Here is a 25,463-nt window from a genome sequence, read left to right as displayed (position 1 = left end):
GACACACAAAAATAAAAATAAAAATTCCCTTTCCAGAATCCCAAATAGATGTGTGGGCAAAAAATGAAAGGCAATAAGAAACCAATAGAAAAACTAGGGTTTCTAGAGAGACCGAATCCAAGGATGAATAAAGTGCTGGTCATCCGGATAATGAAACGGTCTCTAATAACCGTGTTCCTGTAACCACAATGCGAACAGAGTTTCGGTTAGACTAAAGTGTTCCATTGAGGGGTAAACCAAACATCCGTGTCCGTTTTTAGTATAAAGCTCAAAAAAAGGTTCGGCACGGGACAACAAGAAGAATTTGAGACTGAAAACCGTCTGTAGCGTAATTCGCTATAGCAGGGTTTCAAAGTTAGAACAGCTAAAGAATCCAAACAAAAGGTATAGCTACAGTGATAATGGAAACCTCCCTGGGATACTTGTATATATGCTGGTTAATAATTTGTTCAAAGATCTTTCCCGGTATAGAAGTCAGGCTTACAGGCCTGTAGTTACCTGGATCCACCTTCTTCCCTTTTTTGAAGATAGGGACAACATTTGACCTACCCAATCTTCCGGGACTTCTCCTGTTCTCCATGAATTTTCAAAGGTTATGGCTAGTGATTCATTTACGTTAGCTAAGTGTTCACTCACCATCTCTCTGCTTATAGATAGCCTGCATTCTCTTATTCCCTCAATAGCACAGGGAAGATCAGTTGATGTTACATCTACTTTCTGAGAGAAAACAGATGCAAAATAGGAATTTAAAACTTCAGCCTTCTCAACATCATTCTTAACGAATTCCCCATTTTCACCATGTAAGCATCCAATAGCATCCTTGACTTTTATTTTTCTTTTGAAATACCCCAAAATACTTTTTATTGCTTTTAGCCTCTGTTGCAAGCCTCAATTCATTATTAGCCTAAAAATACCATTTTTAACTTTTGTAATTTCTGTAGTTTTCATATTGTTTGTGATCCCGATGGGCCTTGAAAATGCTGTAGAATAAGTTGTTGCTATACAAGTAAAGATCATCATTATTTGAATGACTAATCTGTTTGCAGTAAATGGAGGCAGGTGGCCCGAAGAGATTACTAGTCCACTTTGCAGCAATTCTCTGAATAACTATTGCACCTGTATGAAAGCACAGAAGTGATAATATGTAGAACAGCTGTCAGGTGTTTATGCAAGGTTTTATGCTTACAGACAAAACGAACTAGGATGTTTAACTTTTCATACTGCTTCCCAAATTCAAATTGATCTAGTGTACCAAAAATATTACACCTAGAATATCGAACAGCATAATTTGTTTTATTTTGAAAACTAACATTATGGACCGTAATATAATACTACTGTAAGATTTAAGCCCTAATATTAAGGTATTTAGGGCCATAATGTATGTCTTTGGCAATAAAAAAGTTTATTGAAATAAAGAAATACAAAAAAAAATTAGGTAGAGTTTGTGTTCTGCATGCAAAATTAGTGCCATAAAATAAATAAATAGAACATATATTTAATTATTTTATTGAATACAAACAGCAAAAACATACAAATATTTGGTATAAAAATGGTAGGCTTACTATTTTCATGCATTCCACCTTCTGCCGGAACAAAAAGGTCGTAAAAATTCTAACTTGTATATGTCCCAAATGTAATCCGCAATCTATAATTTGTTCTGCATGAAAATAAATCCTCATATAGTTACTTATATCTAGAAATTAAATTTATGGCTTACTGAATACAGGAAGTGAAATACAGAAATATTCCTAAAATAGTCTTGGTCATTAAGATTTTAATGGAAACTATTTCCTTTAAAATATTTCTATATTATTTTGAGACATTTCCAATCTTTTTAATTGTATTGACATGAATCTCTGAGCTTGAAAAGTCTGCTGATTACTTATATTTCAAAATTCTTTCAATTTCAAGTATATTTGAAATTTTTACTATGCATTTAAGCACTTTTTTGAACATATATCTACTAGAGATGAGCGAACATACTCGGTAAGGGCGATTTCGCAATCGAGCACCGCAATTTTCGAGTACTTCACTACTCGGGAGTGAGCGGGGGGTTGCAGAGGGGAGTGGGGGGGAGAGGGAGAGAGAGAGGGCTCCCCCCTGTTCCCCGCTGCTACCCCCGCTTCACCGCACCCCCCCTGCCCCCCGGCACACCCGAGTACTTTTCACCCGAGTAGTGAAGTACTCGAAAATCGCGGTGCTCGATTGCGAAATCGCCCTTACCGAGTACGTTCGCTCATCTCTAATATCTACTTAACAACCCACTAGACAAGTTAAATAAAATGCTCAGATTTCTAAAGTGTCTTCAGTTTACATTCTTACATAACCCAAGAAAGAAATGATATCCCTTTAAATTATGTAAATCTCAATGTTTATTTCAAATTTGCTTTAAGATACTTTCTAACTTAAAACTTTACAGTATTCACTATGAAGAATTTATATGAAGACAAAAATATGAAATTCCTGTAGTTTTATAAAGTACATACTCACAAGCCTGTTTATTATATTTAACATGTAAGATTTTAAGGAAAACTGCTATGTAATGCAATATATGAAATCTAAGCAAAATTTCTTCAACAAACAGCTAATTGTTTTCAGTTGATATATACTGTACATTATGTAAGTAATGAATAGTATGCAATACTTTGGTAACATTTGCTACCAATATGTTTATAAATTGATTAATTAGTTGAGGCATAAAATACATTTCCCACTTTCTTATGTATAACATCAAAATTAAAAATGGCAGAATCTTTCAGGTAAATATTTTTTGGAAGATGCAAACCCAATAATTGTAAAGTTCTACTGCTACTTAAGATTTAAAAGTTTCTATTCTAATCTTTGAGTAGATAAGCATGAGAAGAAAAAAGTGTGATTTATAATTGTGTATGGGGTTACACTATACCTGAGTATGCCTCCAATGTTATACTGAGGGCTTAGTCACACGGGCGCTATGGCGCCCATGTTACTGCAGCAAGCAGGCGGCCGTACCTGAAGACAGACGTCTCTCTGCAGCGCCGGGAGATAGAACATGTGACCGGCTCCATTGCCAGTCATGTGTTCTTTTATCAGCGCTGGAGACAGATGTCTATCTTCAGGTATGGCCGTCTTCTAACTGTCAGGGCTCAGTCACACGGGCGCATTGGCACCCGTACACCGGCGCCGATGCGCCCGTGTGACTGACAGAAGACGGCCGTACCTGAAGACGGCCGTCTCTCTCCAGCGCTAATGAAAGAACACATGACCGGCAATGGAGCTCGTCACATGTTCTTCGTCCTGGCGCTGCAGAGAGACGTCCATCTTCAGGTACGGCCGTCTGCTGGCTGCAGTAACACGGGCGCATCGGCGCTGGTGTACGGGTGCCGATGCGCCCATGTGACTGAGCCCTGAAGCATATTCCATAGATGATTTTTTTGTGCCAGATTCATATAGAATTTGACACAGCATTATCATGACATAGTGCATGAGATGCCATATTGCACCATGGAAAGACACAATAAGTGTAGACCTGCAGATCTGTGTGCTACCAGACTTGCTTCATACACAAATACATTACACCTAAAGCAAATATAACATCTTGGATATTATGTATAGTAGGAAAGATCAACTGATTTTGGAATGTTACAATAACTGTTTTATGTCTTCATTTTTAATCCCCAAAGATAAATGAATAAATTAATATAAAACAGATTATTAATTTAAACACAAGTTTTTCTTATACTAACATTTTTATAATTTGTCAAGAACTTATGGTGTATTTAGGTCCCCCATGTGGTATGGTGTCTGTTTACTTTCCTTTTTAATAGATGTTGGGCAACCTTTCTTAACCAGTAAACATCTACATTTACTGTACCTGTGTATGGTGAATGAGATATTATTTGTGAAATACCACTGAAAACGAAATGTGACTACTAATAATACTTTCAGCAGGAACTAGTGTATTATGTATAATAAATGGCCATATTTTGAGTATGTGATCCTTACTTATACTTTTTTTTAGATATCCATGATCCAAATAATAAGAAGCCAGTTATGGTTTACATCCATGGAGGATCCTACATGGAGGGTACAGGAAACATGATTGATGGAAGTATACTTGCAAGTCATGGAAATGTCATTGTAATCACCGTAAACTACAGATTAGGTATTCTTGGTAAGTTAACCCTTATTGTACTCTCATCTTGTCACCATTTGTTTACCCTCTGAATTTAACCCTTTCCAATCCAATGTCTGACGTCCGAAGACATTCTGATTGAAGGCTGTACAGCTCCGATGTCAGAAGACATCCGGCAGGGTATTCCTACTGTAGATTACTGGCTACTCTGTTGTCGGGGGCCTCTCCAGCATGTCCCATACCACAGTACTGGCTCTAGCCAGCAGATGGCGCCATTGTATAATGGCAGTAAGAGAAAGCCCACTAGGAAACCCTGAATCCAAAATTGGATTGCAAAGGCTCAATGCTTATATTCTACTTTGTAAGAGCTCAAGAAAATATGTTTTACTATAGTTAAGGTATAAGTCAATACAAAGGAAAAAATGTCTACAGTTATAATCTTGAAGGATGCAGGTAAACTTGTAGTGGTGTTTCAGATCATTTTTCCTTTTTGGGACAAAAAAGTCTATGTTGGGATACAATTTTTCATAAAAATCTTTTTGCAAGAGAAATGTGTCCTTGAAATGTACCATATAACTTTAAGACAATTAAAATGGAGGACTTAATTCTAGGGAGCTTTGAGCTTTAACAATCTGCATTAACCTCTTAGTGACTGCAATCACCTTTTTACTAACCGTACTAATGGACTTTAAACCTACACCTACATCTTTTTAAAGTGGTGTCAAGCGGTGAATGTATTTGCGCATATCTGACGAAGCCTTTAAAGAGATGATCCTCATTGCATAATTACCATTTTTCTCCACTTAAAAAATTCTTAAATGTTTTTCAGTACATTGTTTAGTACACTATAATAATACTAATGAAACATGTTATTTGTCCATCAAAAAAGACGCCTCCAGGCAATTACATTGATGGAAAAACAAAGAAGTGATTTTTTTGAAGTAGGATTGAAAAATAAAAACAGTCCTCAAGTGATTAATAATATTTACTTCAAAAGCTAAAAATGTGCAAATTCTATTTGGTTTTTAAATAGTCTAATAGTCCAATGCCAAGCAGAACATTCTCAAATCAAGGTGCGATATTGACCTTTATGGATTGGCCTGGAGCATTTTGAGTACAGTTTTTGATTGTGGGGGTTCACTGCTCCGTACCCCAATTGATAAGATGTCTACCAGGCTGCTATCAGTGTATATAAAAATGGAAGAAAACAACTGTTGTGGATTTCCTTTTGCGTCCACGTCCTACTCAATTAGGAATGTTTGCACCCTTTCCTCATTGGTTACGAATTGATTATGCGCATAAGAAGATTTCACACTGACACAGGTTCAGCATGTATAAGCTTCCTTAATTCTGTTTTATTTGTGGGCCCGCAGCCTCTTTTAAAGAGTTTAACATATCTGCCCATCTGGGCAGGTCAAAGATTACATAGATACAACGTATTGTTTAATTATTGGATAAGCATCTTGCAATTCTTCCATCCTCCGGTCATCTGTGATTGGCCATCATGTGGTAGCAGGACGAGATGAGTGGGTTGTCTTGGACACCCACGTGTGGTTCCTGCGATATGATTGGAGATTACAGCTTGAACTATTAATTGCATAAATTTCCCATGTTATTTGCATAAGTTTCCAGTAAAACTGCTTGGGTTACTATTGCGGTAGCTAAAAGCGGTAATGCTTCAGACTGCGGTTATTTATGTCTGATTTTACCCCTGCTAAATTTACTAAGAATCGGGAAATAGAGCGTTCTTGCTGACTGCTAGCTTCTGCTTGCATCTGTAGGAGTTTAGAGAATTGGAAAGTTTCACCATTTTTCATATAAGGAAGTGAATACATTGGGTACACAGAGAGTATATCTATATCTGTAGAAGGGCAAACAAAATGGAGTAATACTGGCATTGGTATACACCTATAAAAACAGGTCTCCTGTCCACATGAAATGTATGTCCATTGTCCCGAAAATATAGATATGGCGGATATCCACTACACAACTACGTACTTATTGCTGCTGCCTAGGTTAGTATTGCAGTCACTGTTTCCACCAGACCTAGTTCTACAGTTCTGCAATAATTCATTAATTGTTTTTGGAGTTTTGTTTTTACAGCATTCACTGGGCAGTATAAATCACGTTGACACAATTAGTCTTATCAGTGTGATTAAGGTGACACCAAGTTTATATATATATATATATATATATATATATTGTTTTCCTACCTTTGCACAATAGAAACACTTAAAAATGATTTTATGCTGCTATTTTCTTTTAATTCACAGAATTTATTTTTCAAAATAAAGTTTATAAAATCTTATAAAGAAACAGTGTATATGACCTTAGATTTCATATGTCAGTGTATAGTAAGTGCAAACATAATTTCATTAAATACTATGTACACAATATAAGCGCACATAATACGTGGTGAATGGAGTCAATGAAAGTACATTGATTATAATTGATCCATTCAAACTTGCAGACATTCATTGTGTATAATACACACATAGAAAAAAAACAGCATGTTCTATTTTACTGTATATTAAGTGCAATAGCACCTTATTGTTCTCTGTGGGTGCATAATAAGCAATGTACATATGCAATTACATTGCATATGTGCAGTGTTTATACTCAATATCGTTAAGCGACAAAGCTGGAAATAAAAAAAAAATGAAATAAGTCAGACTGCTCATGTGTAACATATGCCGTCATGTGCAGTGAAAAATCGCAGCCATATGGCGGCTCAAACAATGATAAAATGTTGCGTTATACATGCAGTGTTTTACCAAATGCTTGAGTGAGCCCCGCCTATTTATACAAAGTCTTTTTTACTCTGACTTTGTTATTTCCTTTTAAGGGTTCCTGCACACGAGCATAAGGTGTAGACAAGTTTGCGAACCCATGAGATGATTGCACTGTGAATGGAGCGCTATCACATGTTTTTGTGTGTGTGCCAACACGTTTTACTGTACTTTTTTATGTTGTCAGGCCAATTTACATTGGCATGGAATACACCCACACCCTTTTTGAACCAGCTGAGCAGCCTAATTAGTTCCCAGCGTTATCAATTGATAACGCAAAATCGTGCAGTTACTTGTGTGATTTCATGTCTTAGATGTGCAAGTGCGCTGAAAATAGACCATGTCACCTATTTTTTTTCTAATGAAAAAATGCGCGCAAAATTTCGGAATGTTAAGGGACTCATTGAAATGAATGGGTTGTATTGTCAGCGGTTTGTAGGAGCGGTTTTTGCCAGCGTGAAAATGTGTGTAAAATCGCCCATGTGCAGGAGCCTTAAAGCATACATTTTAAATTTGTCCATGGACAGAACAGTGTGGGGGCTTGTATTGTTGTAGAATGAACAAATGTTTTCATTTGTACTATTGTGGAAGGGAATAATAATAATCTTTATTTGTATAGCTGCAACTTATTCCGCAGCGCTTGGGAATGGAAAAATAAACACTAATATTTTTATAGGTGTTTTCCATGCAATATACTGTAAATAACTTATATATTTAGCACTTTGAGTTCATATGACTGTACTGATACCAATTATGTAGTTTTCATATATTTTAACACTTTGGCACATCAAAAACATATTTTCAGGCAAAAAATATAATTATTCTGTTGCTGCCTTCCAAAAGCTATACCTTTTACATTTTTCCATCAGCATAGCCATATTGAAGCTTGTTTTTTTCAGGAATCAGTTACATGTAGTATTGTATTTACTGTATTGTTTTAATAAACTCACTAAGTTGTATTTTTTTTGGCTGGGGAGCTGGGAAAGGGGTGTTGCTATGTGCCATGTGGTGGTATATTTTTTTCTATGCCTCATCATTGCTAAACATGGTATCTATTTTTATGCTGAAAACAACAATAATTTTTTGAAAGACGTTTATTTTATATTTGCAAGGAAAAAAGTGAATGAACCTCTTGAAATCACCTAGAATTCTGCATTTATTTACTATTAAAACAGGATTTGATTGTTATTTAAGGCACAACAATAGAAAAACACAATCTAAACTAATAACATGCAAAGAATTGTACAGTTCTTTTTTTAACAGTTTGAGTAAATATCATCAGTGCAAGGAAAAAAAAAACACGTAAACTTCTGTACTACTGCGTAAGTATATTGCATATGTGCAGCATTTATATGCAACAGTGATAGAGTGGAAAATAAAATAAAATGAAACCAGGAAGACTGCTCCTTACTACGAGCGTGAGATATGCTGTCATGCACAGTCAAAAAATGCTACCATACAAGGGCATGACCTAGACACGAGCAGGAGTGTGTGTATGTAATGGAGGTCCGCTCAATTCAGAGCTCTAGCAGCCAACAAGGCAGACATCAGGAATCAGAGTTGCCACAAACTCACTCGATATGGAAATGACGCGAAAGAGAGCTGCAAGAACCAATCCTAGAAGGCTCATAGATTTCTTCTCCCCACATATTCCACGTGTGGTTTAACCAGTGACTTGTAAAGAGGAATAACAATGTTATTGTCATGTGTCCTTAGACCTCTTTTGATGCACCCCATGATCCTATTTGGCTTGGCAGCAGCTGCCTGCCATTGGTTGTTCCAGTTAAGCTTACAGTTAACTAAAATCCCCAAGTCCTTTTCCATGTTAATGTTACCCAGCGGTTTCCTGTTTAGTATGTAATTACATGTATTTCCCTGCCCATGTGCATAGCCTTACATTTATCAGTGTTAAACCTCTTTTGCCACTTTAATGCTCAAGCCCCCAACTTATCCAAATCCTCTTGCAATCCCCTTGTGTCTTCTCTTGTGTTAATATATTTACATAGTAAATTCGCAAATATTGATATTTTATTGCACAATCCTTCTATTAAGCTATCTATATATTTAAAGGTTAAAGCCATCACTGACTCACTTGCTGACTGACGCGGCACTAATTCTCTAACTGCCCGGGGGCCGTACAAACTTGAAATTTGGCACAACCATTCAAAGGTCCAAAATAGGAAAAGTAAAGCGGTCACAACTTGATTATTCAATGCTAAGTGTAAAAGTATTGACACAACTATGTAATGTAACTTTCCGGTGTCATACAAGCATGAAATTTGACACGAGCATTCTTTATGTCCTAAATATGAAAAGAATAGGGATCACAACTTGATTATTTAATGCTGATTGCAAAAGTAAGTGCACCTCTTTGTAATGTAACTTCCCGGTGTCGTACTAGCATGAAGTTTGGCACAAGCATTTTTAGCTGCTAAATAGGAAAAGTAAATGGATCATAACTCCATTATGTAATGCTAATTGCTAAAGTAACTGCACCTCTATGTAATGTAACTTTCCGGTGAAGTACAAGCATGAAATTTGGCACAAACATTCTTTAGGTTCTAAATAGGAAAAGTAAAGGAATCACAGCTCAATTATTCAATGCTAATTGCGAATGTAAGTGAACCCCTATGTAATGTAACTTTCCAGTGAAGTACAAGCATGAAATTTGGCATGAACTTTCTTCAGGTTCTAAATAGGAAAAGTGAAGGAGTCACAACTCGATTATCCAATGCTAATTGCAAAAGTAGGTTACCTCTCTATAATGTAACTTCCCAGTGTCATAGAAGTGTGAAATTCGGCACAACCATTCTTTAGTCTCTAAATATGACAAGTAAAGAAATTGCAACTTGATTATTCAATGCTAATTGAAAAAGTAAGTGCACCCCTATGCAATGTAACTTCCTGGTGTTGTACAAGTGTGAAGTTTGGCACAACCATTCTTGGGCCCTAAATATGAAAAGTTAAGGGGACACAACTCGATTTTTCAATGTTAATTGCAAAAGTAGGTGCAGCCCTATGTAATGTAATGTCCCGGTGTCGTAGAATCGTGAAATTTGGCACAAGCATTTTTAAGGTCCTAAATAAGAAAAGTAAAGGGGTCATACCTCAATTACTCAATGCTAAATGCAAAAGTAAGTGCACCCCTATATAATGTAACTTCCCGGTGTCATACAAGCGTGAAATTTGGCACAAGCATTCTTTAGGTACTAAATAAGAGGGTAGGGTCCTAAATAAGAAAGTAAAATGGTCACAACTCAATTATTCAATTATAATTGCAAAAGTAAGTGCACCCCTATGTGTATGTAATAAAGTTGAGCGAACATACTCTGCCGAGCTTGATGCTCGTTCAAGTATTAGCGTACTCGATGGTGCTCGTTACTCGAATGAGCATCAAGCCGTATTCGACCCCGCCCCAGTTTTTGGCTCTTCCCCATTTTGATGTGCCTGTTTTGGCCCCTCCCCGCCGCAATGCAGCACGCGTCATTGGCAATTTTTTTGTCTGGCAGGCAGGGGAGGGGGGAGAGAAAGAGAGAATGCTCGACTCGAATAACGCGGACTCAAGCATTTGGGTGCTCGTTCATCTCTAGTATGTAACGTTCTGGTGTCGTACAAGCGTGAAATTTGGCGCAAGCATTCTTTAGGTCCTAAAGAATGGGAGAGTAGGGGGAAGCACATTCTGCAGAGGGACATTGGTACATGCAGCCTGAGGAGAATTAATGCTCCTCTATGTATTTACATATTTTAATATGTATACACATAGAGACGCATTAATTCTCCTCCTATGTATACACAGTTCCTCTAAAATAACCTTGACTTCATAAAATTTTCAATGCGAACAACACATAAACACCTGTATAAAATGAACTCTGGCAAAGCTGGATATATCAGCAAGTTAATAAGTATATTAAAAAGAATAGGGCCCAAAACCGACCCCTGTGGGTACCCCACTATTAACCTTGACCCAATCAGAGAATGTACCATTTATATCCACTCTCTACATTCTATCTTACTCACTTACACGCATTGTCACCCAGACCAAATATTCTCATTTTAAATACCAACCTTTTATAAGGCACAGTATCAAATGCTTGGGAAAAGTCCAGTTACACAAGATCCAATGACTCTCCCTGGTCCAGTCTAGAACTTGCCTCCTCATACAAGCTGATCAACTTGTCTTGACAGGAGCGATCTCTCACAAACCCATGCTTATACAGAGTTATACAACCATTTTCTTTGAGGTACTCCAGGATAGCATCTGTTAGAAACCCTTGAAACATTTTGCCCACAATAGAAGACTTACCAGCCTGTAATTTTCATGTTCACTTTTTAACCCATTTTTGAATATCAGCACCACATTGGCTAGGCATGAATCCAATGGAACAGAACCTGTCCCTTTAGAGTCCTTAAATATAATAAACAAGGGTCTGTGTATCATTACTTAATACCTGTAAAGCCCTAGGGAATATGCCATTGGAACCCAGCATTTTGATTATTTTAATCTTTTTAAGGTCTCGGTCAGACGAGCGTTTTGCCCCTCACTTGTGGAAAAGATTGTGTGAATGGGTGAATTCCTGCTATTTGGAATTCAAACAATCGGAAGTGCATGGTGCATGTTTTCCAGCTCCCATAGAAGTCTATGGAAAGCATGCTTCAAAGATAGGACAGGTTCTATATTTGTGCACACCATGGACCTTAGATATGAGTTGCACTCGCATGTCAATGGGACTTCCTAATGTTAAAAACATGACGCAACACAACTTTGCGTTTTTTAACATTAAAAAGTCCCATTGACAATTGGAAAAAAAAATGCTAGTGGGTAGTCACCCTAAAGGCTCCTTTCCACTGGCGATAGCGATATCACTGTCAGAAAATTTGAATGTTAAAATCGCATCGCAATGCTGCAAAATCGCAAGCTTTTGCGTTGCAATGCGAGAATCTGTTTTGCCATTGCACTGTATGGGCAACAGAAAAATGCAAAATGCTGAAACAATCCTCCTGCTGAGATTTTTAATCCTTGCATCGCAGCTTGCCCTTAAACATCGCTAGTGGACAGGTTGCCGGCACACCTTGTTCTGTCCAGATGAACCAGGGTTAATAGCTCCTGTGCCTTTCAGTCAGGTTAATTTGTCATGCACGTGACTTTCTTGCGAGAGCTCGCACTCTTGCATCACACTGAAAACGTGCGATTACCTTGACAGTAGAAAGGAGCCCTAAAGAGGAACACTTAGTTTTTTTATTAAACCTAACTATATCATAACAGAAAATCTAAAAAAAAAAATATTAAAAACTCCAAAAAAGACAGCCCCAGGACCAGATGGGTTTTCAAATGTATATTATCAATTATTTGACTCCCAACTGATCTAATATATGGTCAAGACCTTTAATGAAATTATAAACCCAGGGAATATCCCAGAGAAAATGCTACAAGCTATGGTGGTGCTGATGCTGAAACCAAGCAAACCAACTACAACTCCAGAGAACTACAGACCCATTTTGCTGTTGAACAATGGTATAAGATTTAATGCCAAAGCTTTAGCCCTATGTCTTCTCCAAATGATTCAGTATTTGATACACAATGACCAGGTAGGGTTTGTGCAGGGAAGACAGATGTTGAATGCTATTAAGAGAACTCTGGATCTACTATATGGAGCTGGGGAAATTCAAGCGCCTTGTCCGATTCTTACTCTGGATGCAGAGAAGGAGTTCGACAGAATTCATTGAGAGTCTGCCTTTTCGACCCTACACAATTTGGCTTTAGGGAGTAAATCCTCAGAGCGATTCAGGCCCTGTATTCTATCTCATTTGCTAAGGTATTAATTAATGGAGTACTAACAATTGCTTTCTCGATTACCAATGTACAACAGTAATGTCCGCTGTCCCCATTATTCTTAATACTTCCAATGGAATCCACTGCGGAGGTGGCAAGAATGAACATGAATATACAGCATAAAATAGACTTCTTGTTACGCCTGTCAGCTCATAGTTAATTTTGCCAGCACACCTTGTTCTGTCCAGACGAGCCCAGGTTACCAGCGTCTGTGCCTTTCAGTCAGGTTAATTTCCCTGCTATGTGTCTGAGAAGTGTGCTGGTGATTGACTGGTCTATCTATCTATCTGCTCCTCCTGCCTCCCTATAAGATCCAGCTCATGCTGCCTGGGAGTGATGATTATTGTTCATTGTTCAGTTTGCAGTGTCCTCTGAGTATTCTAGTGGCTCTGACCTGCTGAGTGTCGGTCCTGTACTTTGTGTACTTTTCAGTGTCCGCTGTTTAGTTTAGCTACTCTAACTTGTTGGTAATCTGGTCCTGGTACTGTGTGCCTTTCCCTTAGTCTGCTAGCTTGTTTTGCCTGGTTTGGTATCCTTCTTCTGTCAGCTTGTCCGCTAGCCCTCGCTGTAATCAGCCAGGGTTTTCCTGTCTGCCTCGTTTGTATCCTGCTTCATGCAGCTTGTCCGTTTGACCTTGCTGTTGTCTGCTTTACTTTCTGTTATTAGCCAGGCTTTTCCATCTGCCTCTGTCCTGTTTGTACTGTTGCTTTTGTCATCTGCCTTTCCTGTCGGTGCTAGTGGGTATTCTCTTGCATAGGTACGGCGGTCCCTGCCTGTCCCTTCCCCTAGGAAGTGTAGGGTTAGAATAGGCGGCCTGGATGTGTCTACCATCAGGGCTATCCCCAGGAAGAGACAGTGGCGTGGGTGAAGATCAGGGAGCCCCACACCGTGCGTGCCTAGGCACCCCACTAGTACCGTAACACTTCTTTGCAGATGATGTGGTCTTAACATCATCTAATCCTCAACTCTGAGTGAAGTTACAAGACTGATACTCATTTTCTTGCATCTCCTACTATCAAGTCAACTCCACAAAATCTCAAATATTGGCCCTAAAAGTCCCCAACCAATTAAAAGCCAAGATTGGTAGAGAATTCCCCTTTTTGTGGGAACAGAGGGAAATACTTTTATTTAGGCATTAAACCTCTACTATCGTGAAAAGAATTGTCAGATGCTTTCCTACAGAAAGACATACAGAAAAAAATTGATCTCTTTACCATGACAGAGGCCTCGTGAATGGGGAGAATAGTATTCTACAAAATTATGATCCTACAAAATATACTTTATACCCTACGCTCTTACAATTCCTCATGCAACTCAAAATCTTCAAGTGTTGCAAAGACAGTTGTTATCCTTTATATGGATTAGCAAAAGAGATAGGGTAGTGGCCTCAATGCTAAACCCCCTCCCTTCAATCCTAGCCTAAAATGTATATGATAATTACAGGAAGGAAACCAGTCAATGCAAGGTTTAAAAAAGCAAACATTTTGAGTTGGGAGAAAAAAATTAAATAGATCATACACTTCCGCAAAGTGGTACAACGCATTTACATGGACTAACAGGTCTACGCTTTATGTTAGAATACTGGAAGTCTATTATAAAGTGCTTACTATATAATATTATTCTCCTGTCAGACTAACTACTTTATTCCCAGGCACACCGGGCACATGCTGGAAAACCTGTGGACACAGGTGTATGCTCTTTCATGTGTTCTGGAGATGCAGGTGTTTAAGGCACCTATGAAACTCAGTGTTTTATTTAATAAAAAAAGATTACCAAAATAGGTATAACCCCCAACCCACACATATATATTCTTCTATTGGACATAAAGGATGTCCTGTTTAGATATAGCCCATATTCTTCTCTCAGCAAAGCTCTCCATAGCAAAAAAAAGTGAAAATGCGGAGATCTTCCATTCCTATAGAAACAGACTTAAAAAAGGGGAGGAGGTGTTGCATTGTATGTTAGGAAAACATTCATCTCCACCGAGATTAAAGCTTCAGAGCATGGTAGTTCTCTAGGAACTGTTTTGGTAAGAATACAAAGAGAGAACAGAAAGGACACCATTGCAGGCATTTGCTATAGGCTGCCTGGTCAAGCAGAAGATATTAATGAACTCTTTCTACATTAGATGGCCAAGCTCTCAAAAAAGCATGACATAGAGATCATGGGAGACTTTAACTATCCAGAGATATGTTGGGAATCTCTCTCAGATAAAAGTAATGGATTCAACAAATTCTTATCTGCTCTTGCTGACAACTTTATCTTTCAAAAGGTTGAAGAGTAAACAAGGGGATCTGCCATCTTGGACCTAATTCTTACCAACAGGGAGGGAATGGTTGAGGAAGCAAGGGTGGCTGGGACCTTAGGACTGAGTGATCATGCTATCCATGAATTTTCGATAAAAAGAGGAGGAAGACCTGGGAAGACTCAGGCCTCAAGTTTGGATTTCAGAAAGGCAGATTTTAATGAACTCAGAAAGAGAATAGGAAGACTCCAATGGCTGGATGTTATTAAGGTCATAAATGTCCAAGAAGGTTGGGAAATATTGCAAAATAAGATTCTCAAAGCACAAATGTTAACAATCCCTAAAAGAAGGAAGAATGGGAAGCATTTAAAGAGACCAGGATGGATGAACACAGAACTTGCACATGTTAAAAATGAAGACAAATATGTTTATCAAATGGAAAGAGGGGAGACTATCCAAAGAAGAACATAATGTGGTCTGCAGAAAACTGTAGGGTGAGTGTCAAAAAAGCTAAAGCGAATAATGAATTGAGGTTTGCAACGAGGCTAAAAGCAATAAAAAAGATGCTATTGAATGCTTACAGGATGAAAATGAGTAATTGGTTAAGAATGATGTTGAGAAGGCCAAAATTTTTAATTCCTATTTTAAATTTGTTTTCTCTCAGAAAATAGATGTAACATCAACTGATCTTACCTGTGCTATTGGGGCAATAAAAGAATGCAGGCTGTCTATAAGCAGAGAGATGGTGAGGGAACACTTAGCTAACTTAAATGAATTTAAGTTTCAAGGTCCAGATGAATTACATCCTAGCATACTAAAGGAAGCAGCGGAGGTAATTGCTGAAACACTCGCCATATTCTTTGAAAATTCCTGGAGAACAGGAGAAGTATCAGACCATTGTTCACCATATCAGACAAAGTTGGAGGGATAGCTCACACTAGGAAAGAGAGAGAAAGTATTTAAAAAGATCTATAAAAGCTTGAACAATGGGCAGCGACTAACAGAATGGTATTTAACAAGGAGAAATGCAAAGTCCTACATCTGACAAGAAAAATGAAAAAAGCACATACAGAATGGGAAGAATTGGGCTAAGCAGTAGCACATGTGAAAAAGACTTTGCTATACTAATAGATCATAGACTGAAAATGAGACAACAATGTGAAGCAGTAGGCAAAAAGGCAAACACAATTCTGGGATGTTTTAAGAGAAGCATAGACTCTAGATCACGTGAGGTAATTATCCCCCTCTAATCTTCCTTAGTCAGATCTCATCTGGAATACTGTACCCAGTTCTGGGCACCCCACTTTAAAGAAGACACAGTGAAACTGGAACAAGTTCAGAGAAGAGTTACCAAGATTGTGAGCGGTCTGCAAATCATGTCCTATGAGGAACGGTTAAAGGATCTGGGAATGTTTAGCTTGCAAAAAAAGGCTTAATAGCTGTATACAAATACCCGAAGGCTGTCACAGTGCAGAGGGATCAGCCCTATTCTAATTTGCACAAGAAAAGGCTAGAAGGAATAGGATGAAACTGAAATGGAGGAGACATAAAGTAGATTTTAGAAAAAACTTTCTGACAGTGAGGGTGATCAGTGAGTGGAACAGGTTACTTCTAAGGAAGTGTTCAAACAAAGGCTGGACAAATACCTGTCTGGGATGATTTATTGAATCCTGCACTAAGCAGGGGGTTGGACCAGATGATCCTGGAGGTCCCTTCCAACTCTACCATTCTATGATTCTATAGTCAATTGTCAATGAGATATCGAATCACTGTTCGTGTGAGAAGCTATATGCACTAAGAAACAACTCTGTACACGCATTTACAGAAATGTTGCAACTTTGGTTAGATTACTAGTCTTCGATGTGATACTGTCCATAAGATGTATCCACTAAAGGATTGTGCTTTTAAACCTGTACAGATTGAGCCAAAGTTTAGACTTCATAATGCATGATGAATAAAAAAAGTGGGACTACATAACCACCTCAGGTTTTTACCCCACCTTTCCCATTTCTCTCATGCTCATATGAGACCGCCTTAGGACACAAATAACTATATGTATGATGACAAGGGATAACCACTCCTTGCAGCTGATATATTATTGTATCATTATTAATAAAGCAAAAAGTGGATCAATAATAATAATAATTTGGAATAAACGATTCCAAAAAATACTGTCCATATTTTAAAAATTACATTATGTGCTCCTATTATTTAGAAAATGCTGCTTAAGAGGGTCTTAACATTGTATGAACATTACATCTTAAGTTGATAGATGTAATTGGATTCTTTGGCAAATGCCTACAGGTAAAATAAAAGTTAGTGACTGGGACAAATTATCACTTTCCATCCTCTCCATTGTGTTCCTTAATCAAAACTAATGAGTTTCATCTAGAGCAAACTAAAGATTCATTGTTAAGTAATTTATCACAGTGAGATTTGTTTCTGTAATAGTACTGCGCATGACACAGTGCATTGATTAGAAGACACTTTAATGAGCAGTCTCATATCACATTTATAAAAGAAGAAAAGAAGAAAAACCTTATGAGGGCCAATTTGGATTTGGATTGCTTGCTGTGCTTGAAATGGAATACTTGCTGGGTCTGCAATTTAATACTCCCACAGGGATGTAAACACACAGCACAGGGTAAATGATAAACCATTCTTTTAGCTTTGTGATTGGCTAAACGTACAGAGTTACATCAAATATTAAATAAAAATACTCTTGGGTCTAGTTTCAATGTGTTCATTGATCTAAGCTGTTAACATTTCCAGAATAGACTGACAACAATCAGAAAACCACCCTGCATGGTTTCGAAATCATATGTAAGCTCCAATACTATAGAAAGAGAGTAACAAAAGAAATAAAGTTATGTTGCCTGACTAGTGAAATTATGAGGAGTATTATTTGTTCATTATACTAGCAATGCTTATGTCATACGTATAATTAAAATGATGTATGCAAGAAATTCTGCAAAATATTACCATTAATAGTTTCATATCATTTTTAAAGTCTTTAAAGTATTTTCCATTATTGAAGTTTATATAATTGTACTACGTTTTATAGTTAGTTTAATCACTAAAGGATGTGGCCCTTTTTTTCCCATTTTTTGGTTTTTCATCCCCACATTTGGAAAACATAACTCTTGTTTATCCAACAACATAGTTTTTTGTGGGGCAAGCAGTATTTTTCAATGGTACAATGTAATATATCATATAATGTACTGAAAAACTTTTTAAAAATTTTAAGTGGAGGGAAATGAAAATAAATCTACCTCGTTTATATGGGACACACTGCAGAAAAAAAAATTTTGTTCTATTAGTCACTATGACTACTATGTTCCCAAATTAATATTTTTTTCTTTTTGCTTAACTACTTAGATTTTTTTCCAAAGATATTTTTGTTTTTTAAATTTTATGTTGCCATTTTCTGCCACACATAATTTTTTTTTATTTTTCCGTCGACATTGTTGTGTTGTGGGGCTCATTTTTTTGTGGGACATCCTGCAGTTTCTACAATTTTAGAGGACATATGACTTTTTAATTTTTATTATTCTTAGAGAAGTGCAGCTGCTGCAGGAATAGAGAGTGAAGACGCCCCTCAGGGCTTTGGGATTTCCCCATAACAGGGAAAGAGTGGAGCTATGGGTATTTTTCCATAGCAGGAAGAGACAGAGTGGGGGTTATGGGTTAATCCCCCATTGCTCTGCTCTTTCTCGCTGCTATGGGGAAATCTATAGTCCCCTTCTCTCTCTTCCTGCTATGGAGACCCCCGAGGGATATCCCCCATAACACAGAGAGAGTGGGTGGGGATAGAGAGAGCTGCAGTGCTAAAGGGATTCTTAACGCTCCCTCCTCCCATGCTCTCAGGGGAAGCTCTTGAGGAAAGCCCTAATCCTGCCCCCTCTCTCTCTCCCTGCTATAGGGAAATTCCTTGGGGAGAGAGGGGGAGGGAGTCCCCTATTGTCCAGCAGAGGGGCAGGAGGAACACTCTGCAGATTACAATAGGGCATTTAAAAGGTGCTGCCCCAAAGCACATTTTAAATGTCTCTTTGTAATTTCTTGTTAGTCCCAATGAGGATTAATGGAACCCTCGCGGAGTCCCCTCATCCCCGCAAGGACTAACAGGAGTTTACAGCAGGACATTTAAAATGTGCTTCTGGGCAGCACCTTTTAAATGCCATGCTGTAATCTGTGGAGAATCTATTCTGAGTGCAAGAGTTTCCATTAACTCCTGCTCCCATAGGAGTCAATGGAAACTCCTGCACAGCACACACCAAAGATTGCCAATGTACTATCTTTGTTATGTGTGCTCCGTTTTGTGCTACTACATTCTCTCATGTGAGCACTTCTATAGGAACCCATTGGTCTTTTAGAAGTGCTCCTTTTGCACACCCAAAAGCAATGCTCGTCTGACCGAGCCCCAAGCCTGCATGTTGAACTACATGTAACAGTGTGACTGGTCTTCTGTGGAAACCCATCTATGTGCAAGTATTATACTAAGATGCTACCGCACTATTAATAGTATTGTAGGTGTGAGTGACTTTTCATCTAGCACATTAGTGAATGTAACATAAACATCTTTAGTTTTTACTGGATACTCTCTGTGTTGTAACTAAGGAATTGAAGGACAAGTATTTGGTACCCTATCTTGAAGACTCATGAATTTCTTCAACTTTGCTTTAAATGTATTAAACATGTTTCATGTAAGATACAATTTATCATTCTTTCTAACAGATACTTGCTGATTTGTGGTCATTTTATGCTGCTAGCAGTAGCTCAGTTAAAGTTAATGTGTTTAAATCACATTTTCTGTTAAACATTTTTCTGAATTTTTGGTGATTCTTGACATCACCAAAAATCATGGTCTATAAAAATGAATCCTAAAATCCTGACCTTTTCACACTAACAGCTAAGCCCAATAATATGCTAACACTTCCTGCTCTGATCTTTACAGCAGTCATCTCATCATCACAAGCAAGATTACAATTAAAGATGACACTTTAATAGGTAACATAGCTTCCACAATTGACAATGTCAAAAACACAGCTTATCTCAGCTTATCTCCTCCTTACCTCCCCCCTATTCCTGTACAATGACCATTGAATATGTCACAGAACATGCCTAGAACACTCTTCCCCAAAAGTCAATGAGTTCCCTCCTGTCCATCATGTCCATAGCCCATAACCCTGCTTTAAAAGCATACTGTATATATAAATACCAATAACCACATTTTATGCAAGGTTGTAGCCCCATAGACATTTAAAGGAAATATAATTTTAAAAATTGTACGTTCATAAAATAAAAACAAATTCAAATTTACTTTGATCCTACTTACAAGTAGTAAGTTATATAAGTGCATACATATTAAAACAACCAAATAGTCACTACCAGCTGCTCCATGTTATCACAACCAGTTTCGCTTATTCCAGCTTTATTAGGGGTTGATTACACAGAAGAACTACTGTACATTTAAACATTAAACCACTGACACCAGAAAACTACTACAAATAAAATGCTTAGCAGATCCTAAAAAGTACTTTTAAAACAGTTCCTCTGGCAATCAGACTAATAACCTCTTGTATTGCAAGCAAGAGCTCTCCTCAGTGTGCCAGTGCACTACTGTTAATTTTTGGTAGCTTTAAGTAAATTCCTTTTGCTTTCTTATAAAACAATTCAAATCAACTTTTAACTTTCTAGGTGATAAACTGATAATGTATTAATTTCATAACTAAATTCAGTTTCCAAATGTAATAATTAAGAGGTCCCATTACCAAACTATTTGAACCAGGTCTAGTTTCAAATCTGGAAAAACAAATTCACCAAATAGGTTTTTTTTGTGTGTAAATCTATCAAAAAATAATCTTCTTTTCCCTTTGCCATAGAAAATATAAAAAGTGACCGTAACTTTTTAAAGAAAGTTTCAACACTGACATAGAAGTGGCTTTGTTACTATAAGATCAGTGAGGACGTGTTGGTGGTGAATTCGATTAAAGAGTTTAATAGGGACTTAGATGCCTTTCTCGAGTGTTATACTATCATATATTATAATCGCTAATTACTTCAGAATGATTGTTAATCCAGGGATTATTCTTATTCTTTTTGCCAGACTTGGAGTTGAAAAATATTTTTTTCCTCTTAAATGGGGAAAATTGGCTTCTACCTTCTTGGGGTTTGTGCTTTCATCTATATGAACATTGGGGAGGATAAAGGCTGAACTGAATGGACATATGTCTTTTTCAGCATAACATTCTATGTTATTGGAGGACTGATAGGTACCAGTTGCAGCAAATGTAAACATTTTAATTAAATGAAAAAAATCAGATTTTTCCTTTCCATCTAGGATACAACTGGTAAAGATATGGCTAGGAGCTGGTTTGTGGTATTATTCAGTAATGAAAGGGGATTAGCTTTATAAAGAAACAGAGGATCCTTTGCTAATTTGATATCTTGGTTAAATCATTTGGTCTAGGCTGGAGACATTCATTACCTCAGACTTAGAGTAATTGACCTTAAAATTTGAAGTGTTTTAAAATTGTGAAAATTTCCCAGTATATGAGAAAATGTTTGTTCAGGATTTGTGTTTATTATGAAGACATCATCTACAAATGCTGCATTTTAATGGGTTGTGTCTTGAATTTTAAGGCCCTCTATTAATGAGTGTTTTCTTGATGATGATAGATTGCATCTTTGTCTGCCATGATTTTCTATAACAAAGGCTGAAGACAAAATGCTTAGACTATTTGTGCAGGGGTTTCTGTATATGAACATAATAGAAGACATGTATTTAAAGAGAAAATCAAACTTGCTAAGCACCTGATCTATGAATACATAGGTAATTCCATCAAATGCCTTATTAACTTTGGTGATTGATTCTGTGTTTTTACTGCATTGAATAGTGCAGAGGAACCCAGTAAAAGAACATATCTTGCAGTATACTTTTTCTTTTTACAATGGCAACTAATATAGGATGTGTGGTACTAAGTAGTATCACATACACACATGCCTGAGGAAGAAACTTAAGTAGGTTTGAAAGCTTACTACAACATCATGTATTTTTGTTAGCCATTAAAAAGTATCATATCTGCAAGATTCCTTGGTTTATCTCACTGGGAACAATCCCATTTTACTCTACTGGCTAACACTGTACCAAACCTTTAATGTGAGATAAAACATATACATTACTTGAACTGTCTAGGGTCTTTTTGAATGTACCGTTTAATTACACATGGGGAAACAAAGCTAAGAGAAGAGATAGGTGTCTCTCATTAACAATAAAAAGGATACAAAAAAACCCAAAAGCACTGGATAGTCCTACAGATACAGTTGAGGGCACAATTTGCAAGTTCAAAGCAAAAGGAACACTTCTTAGATATGTCAGAAAGAAAAGCAATGACCCTTCATCAGATTCCTGAGAAGGTGAGTGGGCAAAAATTCTTCAAGTGACTGCAGAAGACTTAAAACAAGATTTGGTGGCAGCAGGCACTGAATTTTCTGCTTGCATATTAAGGTAACTAGGAAATAACAAAGGAGAAAAGCTAGCTCCTTAAAAACATTTTATTTAAAAAAATCCATAACATTATAAATGGTAGGTACTGTGTGACACAAGGTCTGTTCACAGACACGTTCCGAAAAACACTTATTTCTTGATCACAGCTAACAGACTGACATGGTACTTCCCCATCTCTTTGATAAATATCCAGCAAATCATTTTTGAAATTCAAACCCACTTGTAAGCGAGTTCCCAACTTTAATATCCAAAATGTTTCTCTGTTTTACCACATCTTTACTATCTCTCAAATATCCAGGAATGCGCTGAACTAATGGTTGAAGGGTTTCATCCACCCATGCACTTAATCTTTCCTTTAGAAACTTTGTACCAGACACAATAGGGTGCGGGGGAAGGGGGGGGATACTCCTTTTTGTAATTTTGGCAACCCATAAAAAACAGACATTAAAGGATATTCAGGTGTTAGATATTCTGCTTCTTTTTCAGTTAGAATACCCATACTTTTACCCTCCAACAACAGTTATATTTAATTTGATCTGCCATTGATTGGTAGGATTAAATGTGAGTTTGCAATAGTTTGGATATCATTCAATACACCATGAACTACGTTACATTAACCCCTTGAGTGGCACGCCCGGAAAAGTTCAGTGACGAGCTCCACTGCTCATAGCAACATAGCCCGGAAGATTTCCGGGCTATGTATCACTATGGGAGCTGCAGAGCACAATGCCACAAGCTGTGACAGTGTGCTCTGCCTGCACAGACCCACACAGAGCAGTGCAAGGGCTTTGAAAAACCAGCAGAAGATATTGCCGACATGTCGGCAATGTCCTGCTTTGTTTACAGGTTGCCATAGAGACCATCGGCTTGTCAGAAGCAAGCCGATGGTCTCTGTGGCAGGGAGAGCAGGTTGTTAGCTGTCAGAGGACAGCTAGGTACTAGCTCTTACAGCAGAGATCAGAGAAAACCTCCGATCTCTGCTGTGTTAACCCTTTACATGCTGCAGTCTATGTGACTGCAGCATGTAAAGGGTTGTCACTGCAGCATGTAAAGGGCTGTCACCATCGGACCCCTGGAATGTGATCAGGGGTCCTGATGGGTCCCTGTGGAAGTCCCCTAAAGGGACAAAAAAAAATAAAAAATTTAAAAAAAATTTAAAAAAAAAAAAGTTTAAAAATTATTAAAAAAATAAAAAAAACACTTGTCTCCCTTTACTTTGTAAAAAATCAAAAATACAATCACACATGTGGTATCCATGCGTCATAATGACCCAGAGAAGGAAGTTAATACATTATTTAACCCCTTAATAACATGGCCCCTTTTTTCTTTTTTCCCCATTTCTTTTTTTCCTCCCCCCTGTTCAAAAAATCACAACTTGTCCCGCAAAAAACAAGCCCTTATATGGCCATGTCAATGGAAAAATGAAAAAGTTATGGCTCTTGAGACGCAACTGCAAAACTAGTTGAAATTCAATGATTAGACCATTTTAAAAAACCTGCCCTGGTGGGCACGACAGGGTGGTAGGAAACCTGCCACTCAAGGGGTTAAAGGGCAGAATATAATACCACTATCATGCCCCCCTTATCGGATTTTTTAAATCACTAAATTTTTGTTCTTTTTCAAGACATAAAGCTCTAGATACTGATTTTTGGTTAAATTACTCAGTTTTACACTTGTATTCCTCAGTTTGTGTTTTATCATATAATTCTTTTAACTCCTGTTCCATGGCATACTGAAAATCACCCAAAACTTGAACTCACGACCGATGGGGTAAATGGCTGGATTAGGTATCTTATACTTCAACCACTCTATATTATCCTGGTTCACCCAGTTTTCCTGGTGCAATATTTGCAAGTCCAGTAGTGTCATTTGTTCCACAAAGCTCTTGTCTTTACATTCATTCTGAATCTCCACATTACCACCTTCAAAAGTTTCACATTCTTCTTCTTTATGGAAATGTATTTTAACTAGAGATGAGCGAACGTACTCGTTATGAGTACTTACGCACCCGAGTACCGCCATTTTCGAGTACATCGGTACTCGCGCGCAAACATTCGGGGGGCGCCGTGGCGGCACGGGGGGTTGCAGCGGGGAGTGGGGGGGAGAGGGAGAGAGAGAGGGCTCCCCCCTGTTCCCCGCTGCTACCCCCCGCACCGCCACGCCTCTCCCCGCCCCCCGGCGCCCCCCGAATCTTTGCGCGCGAGTACTGAAGTACTCGAAAATGGCGGTACTCGGGTGCGTAAGTACTCATAACGAGTACGTTCGCTCATCTCTAATTTTAACCGTCAATGCACGTACACATTTATTCAAATCGAGCAGAGTTTGAAAATGGTCAAAATCTATATCCCCACACAAAACTTAGACCCTTATTTAGAATGTCATACTGTTCATTTGTCTAAACCAAAAGCACAAAAAAAGTTAGCTCCAGTATGCTCAAAACCATATAACTATATCACAGAAGTTTTAAGATTCTGTTATATGGAGCGATGAAACAAAACTGGAACTTTTTTTGGCCTATGGATCAGCAATAGAAATGAGCGAGTATACTCGCTAAGGCACATTATTTGAGCGAGTAGTGCCTTAGCCGAGTATCTCCCCGTTCGTCCCTAAAAATTTGGGGGCCGGTGGGGCAGAGCGGGGAGGAGTGGAGGGGAGATCTCTTTCTCCCTCTCCCCCCCCCCTCTCTCCCCTGCTCTCACCTGTCAGCCGCGGCGGTCCCCGAATCTTTAGAGACGAGCGGGAAGATACTCGGCTAAGGCACTACTCGCTCGAGTAATGTGCCTTAGCAAGTATACTCGCTCATCTCTAATCAGCAGTTTGTCCGGAGGTGGAGGAATGATGCATTCACTTTCAAAAAGTAAATGCAGCATCAACTTATCTTCCCTGTACTGCTGAAAAAAATAAAAGAATGCAGGCTATCTATAAGCAGAGAGAAGGTAAGTAAACCCTCTTTAAATTTAAATGAATTCAAGTCTCCA

At 38.0% G+C, this 25,463-nt stretch overlaps 1 protein-coding gene across 1 annotated transcript in view; it reads left to right on the top strand.

Annotated features, from left to right (window-relative positions):
- The window catches only part of NLGN4X (neuroligin 4 X-linked), a 183,830-nt gene that overhangs the window by 73,072 nt on the left and 85,295 nt on the right, over positions 1-25,463 (top strand). The window contains exon 2 of the mRNA XM_066599914.1: positions 4,001-4,153. Coding sequence (XP_066456011.1) covers positions 4,001-4,153 — 153 coding nt within the window. The remainder of the gene's footprint in view (positions 1-4,000; positions 4,154-25,463) is intronic.

The sequence above is a fragment of the Eleutherodactylus coqui genome, chromosome 4, assembly GCF_035609145.1.
Source record: "Eleutherodactylus coqui strain aEleCoq1 chromosome 4, aEleCoq1.hap1, whole genome shotgun sequence".
Taxonomy (NCBI): Eukaryota; Metazoa; Chordata; class Amphibia; order Anura; family Eleutherodactylidae; genus Eleutherodactylus; species Eleutherodactylus coqui.
This window is presented reverse-complemented; position numbering and strand designations above follow the sequence as displayed.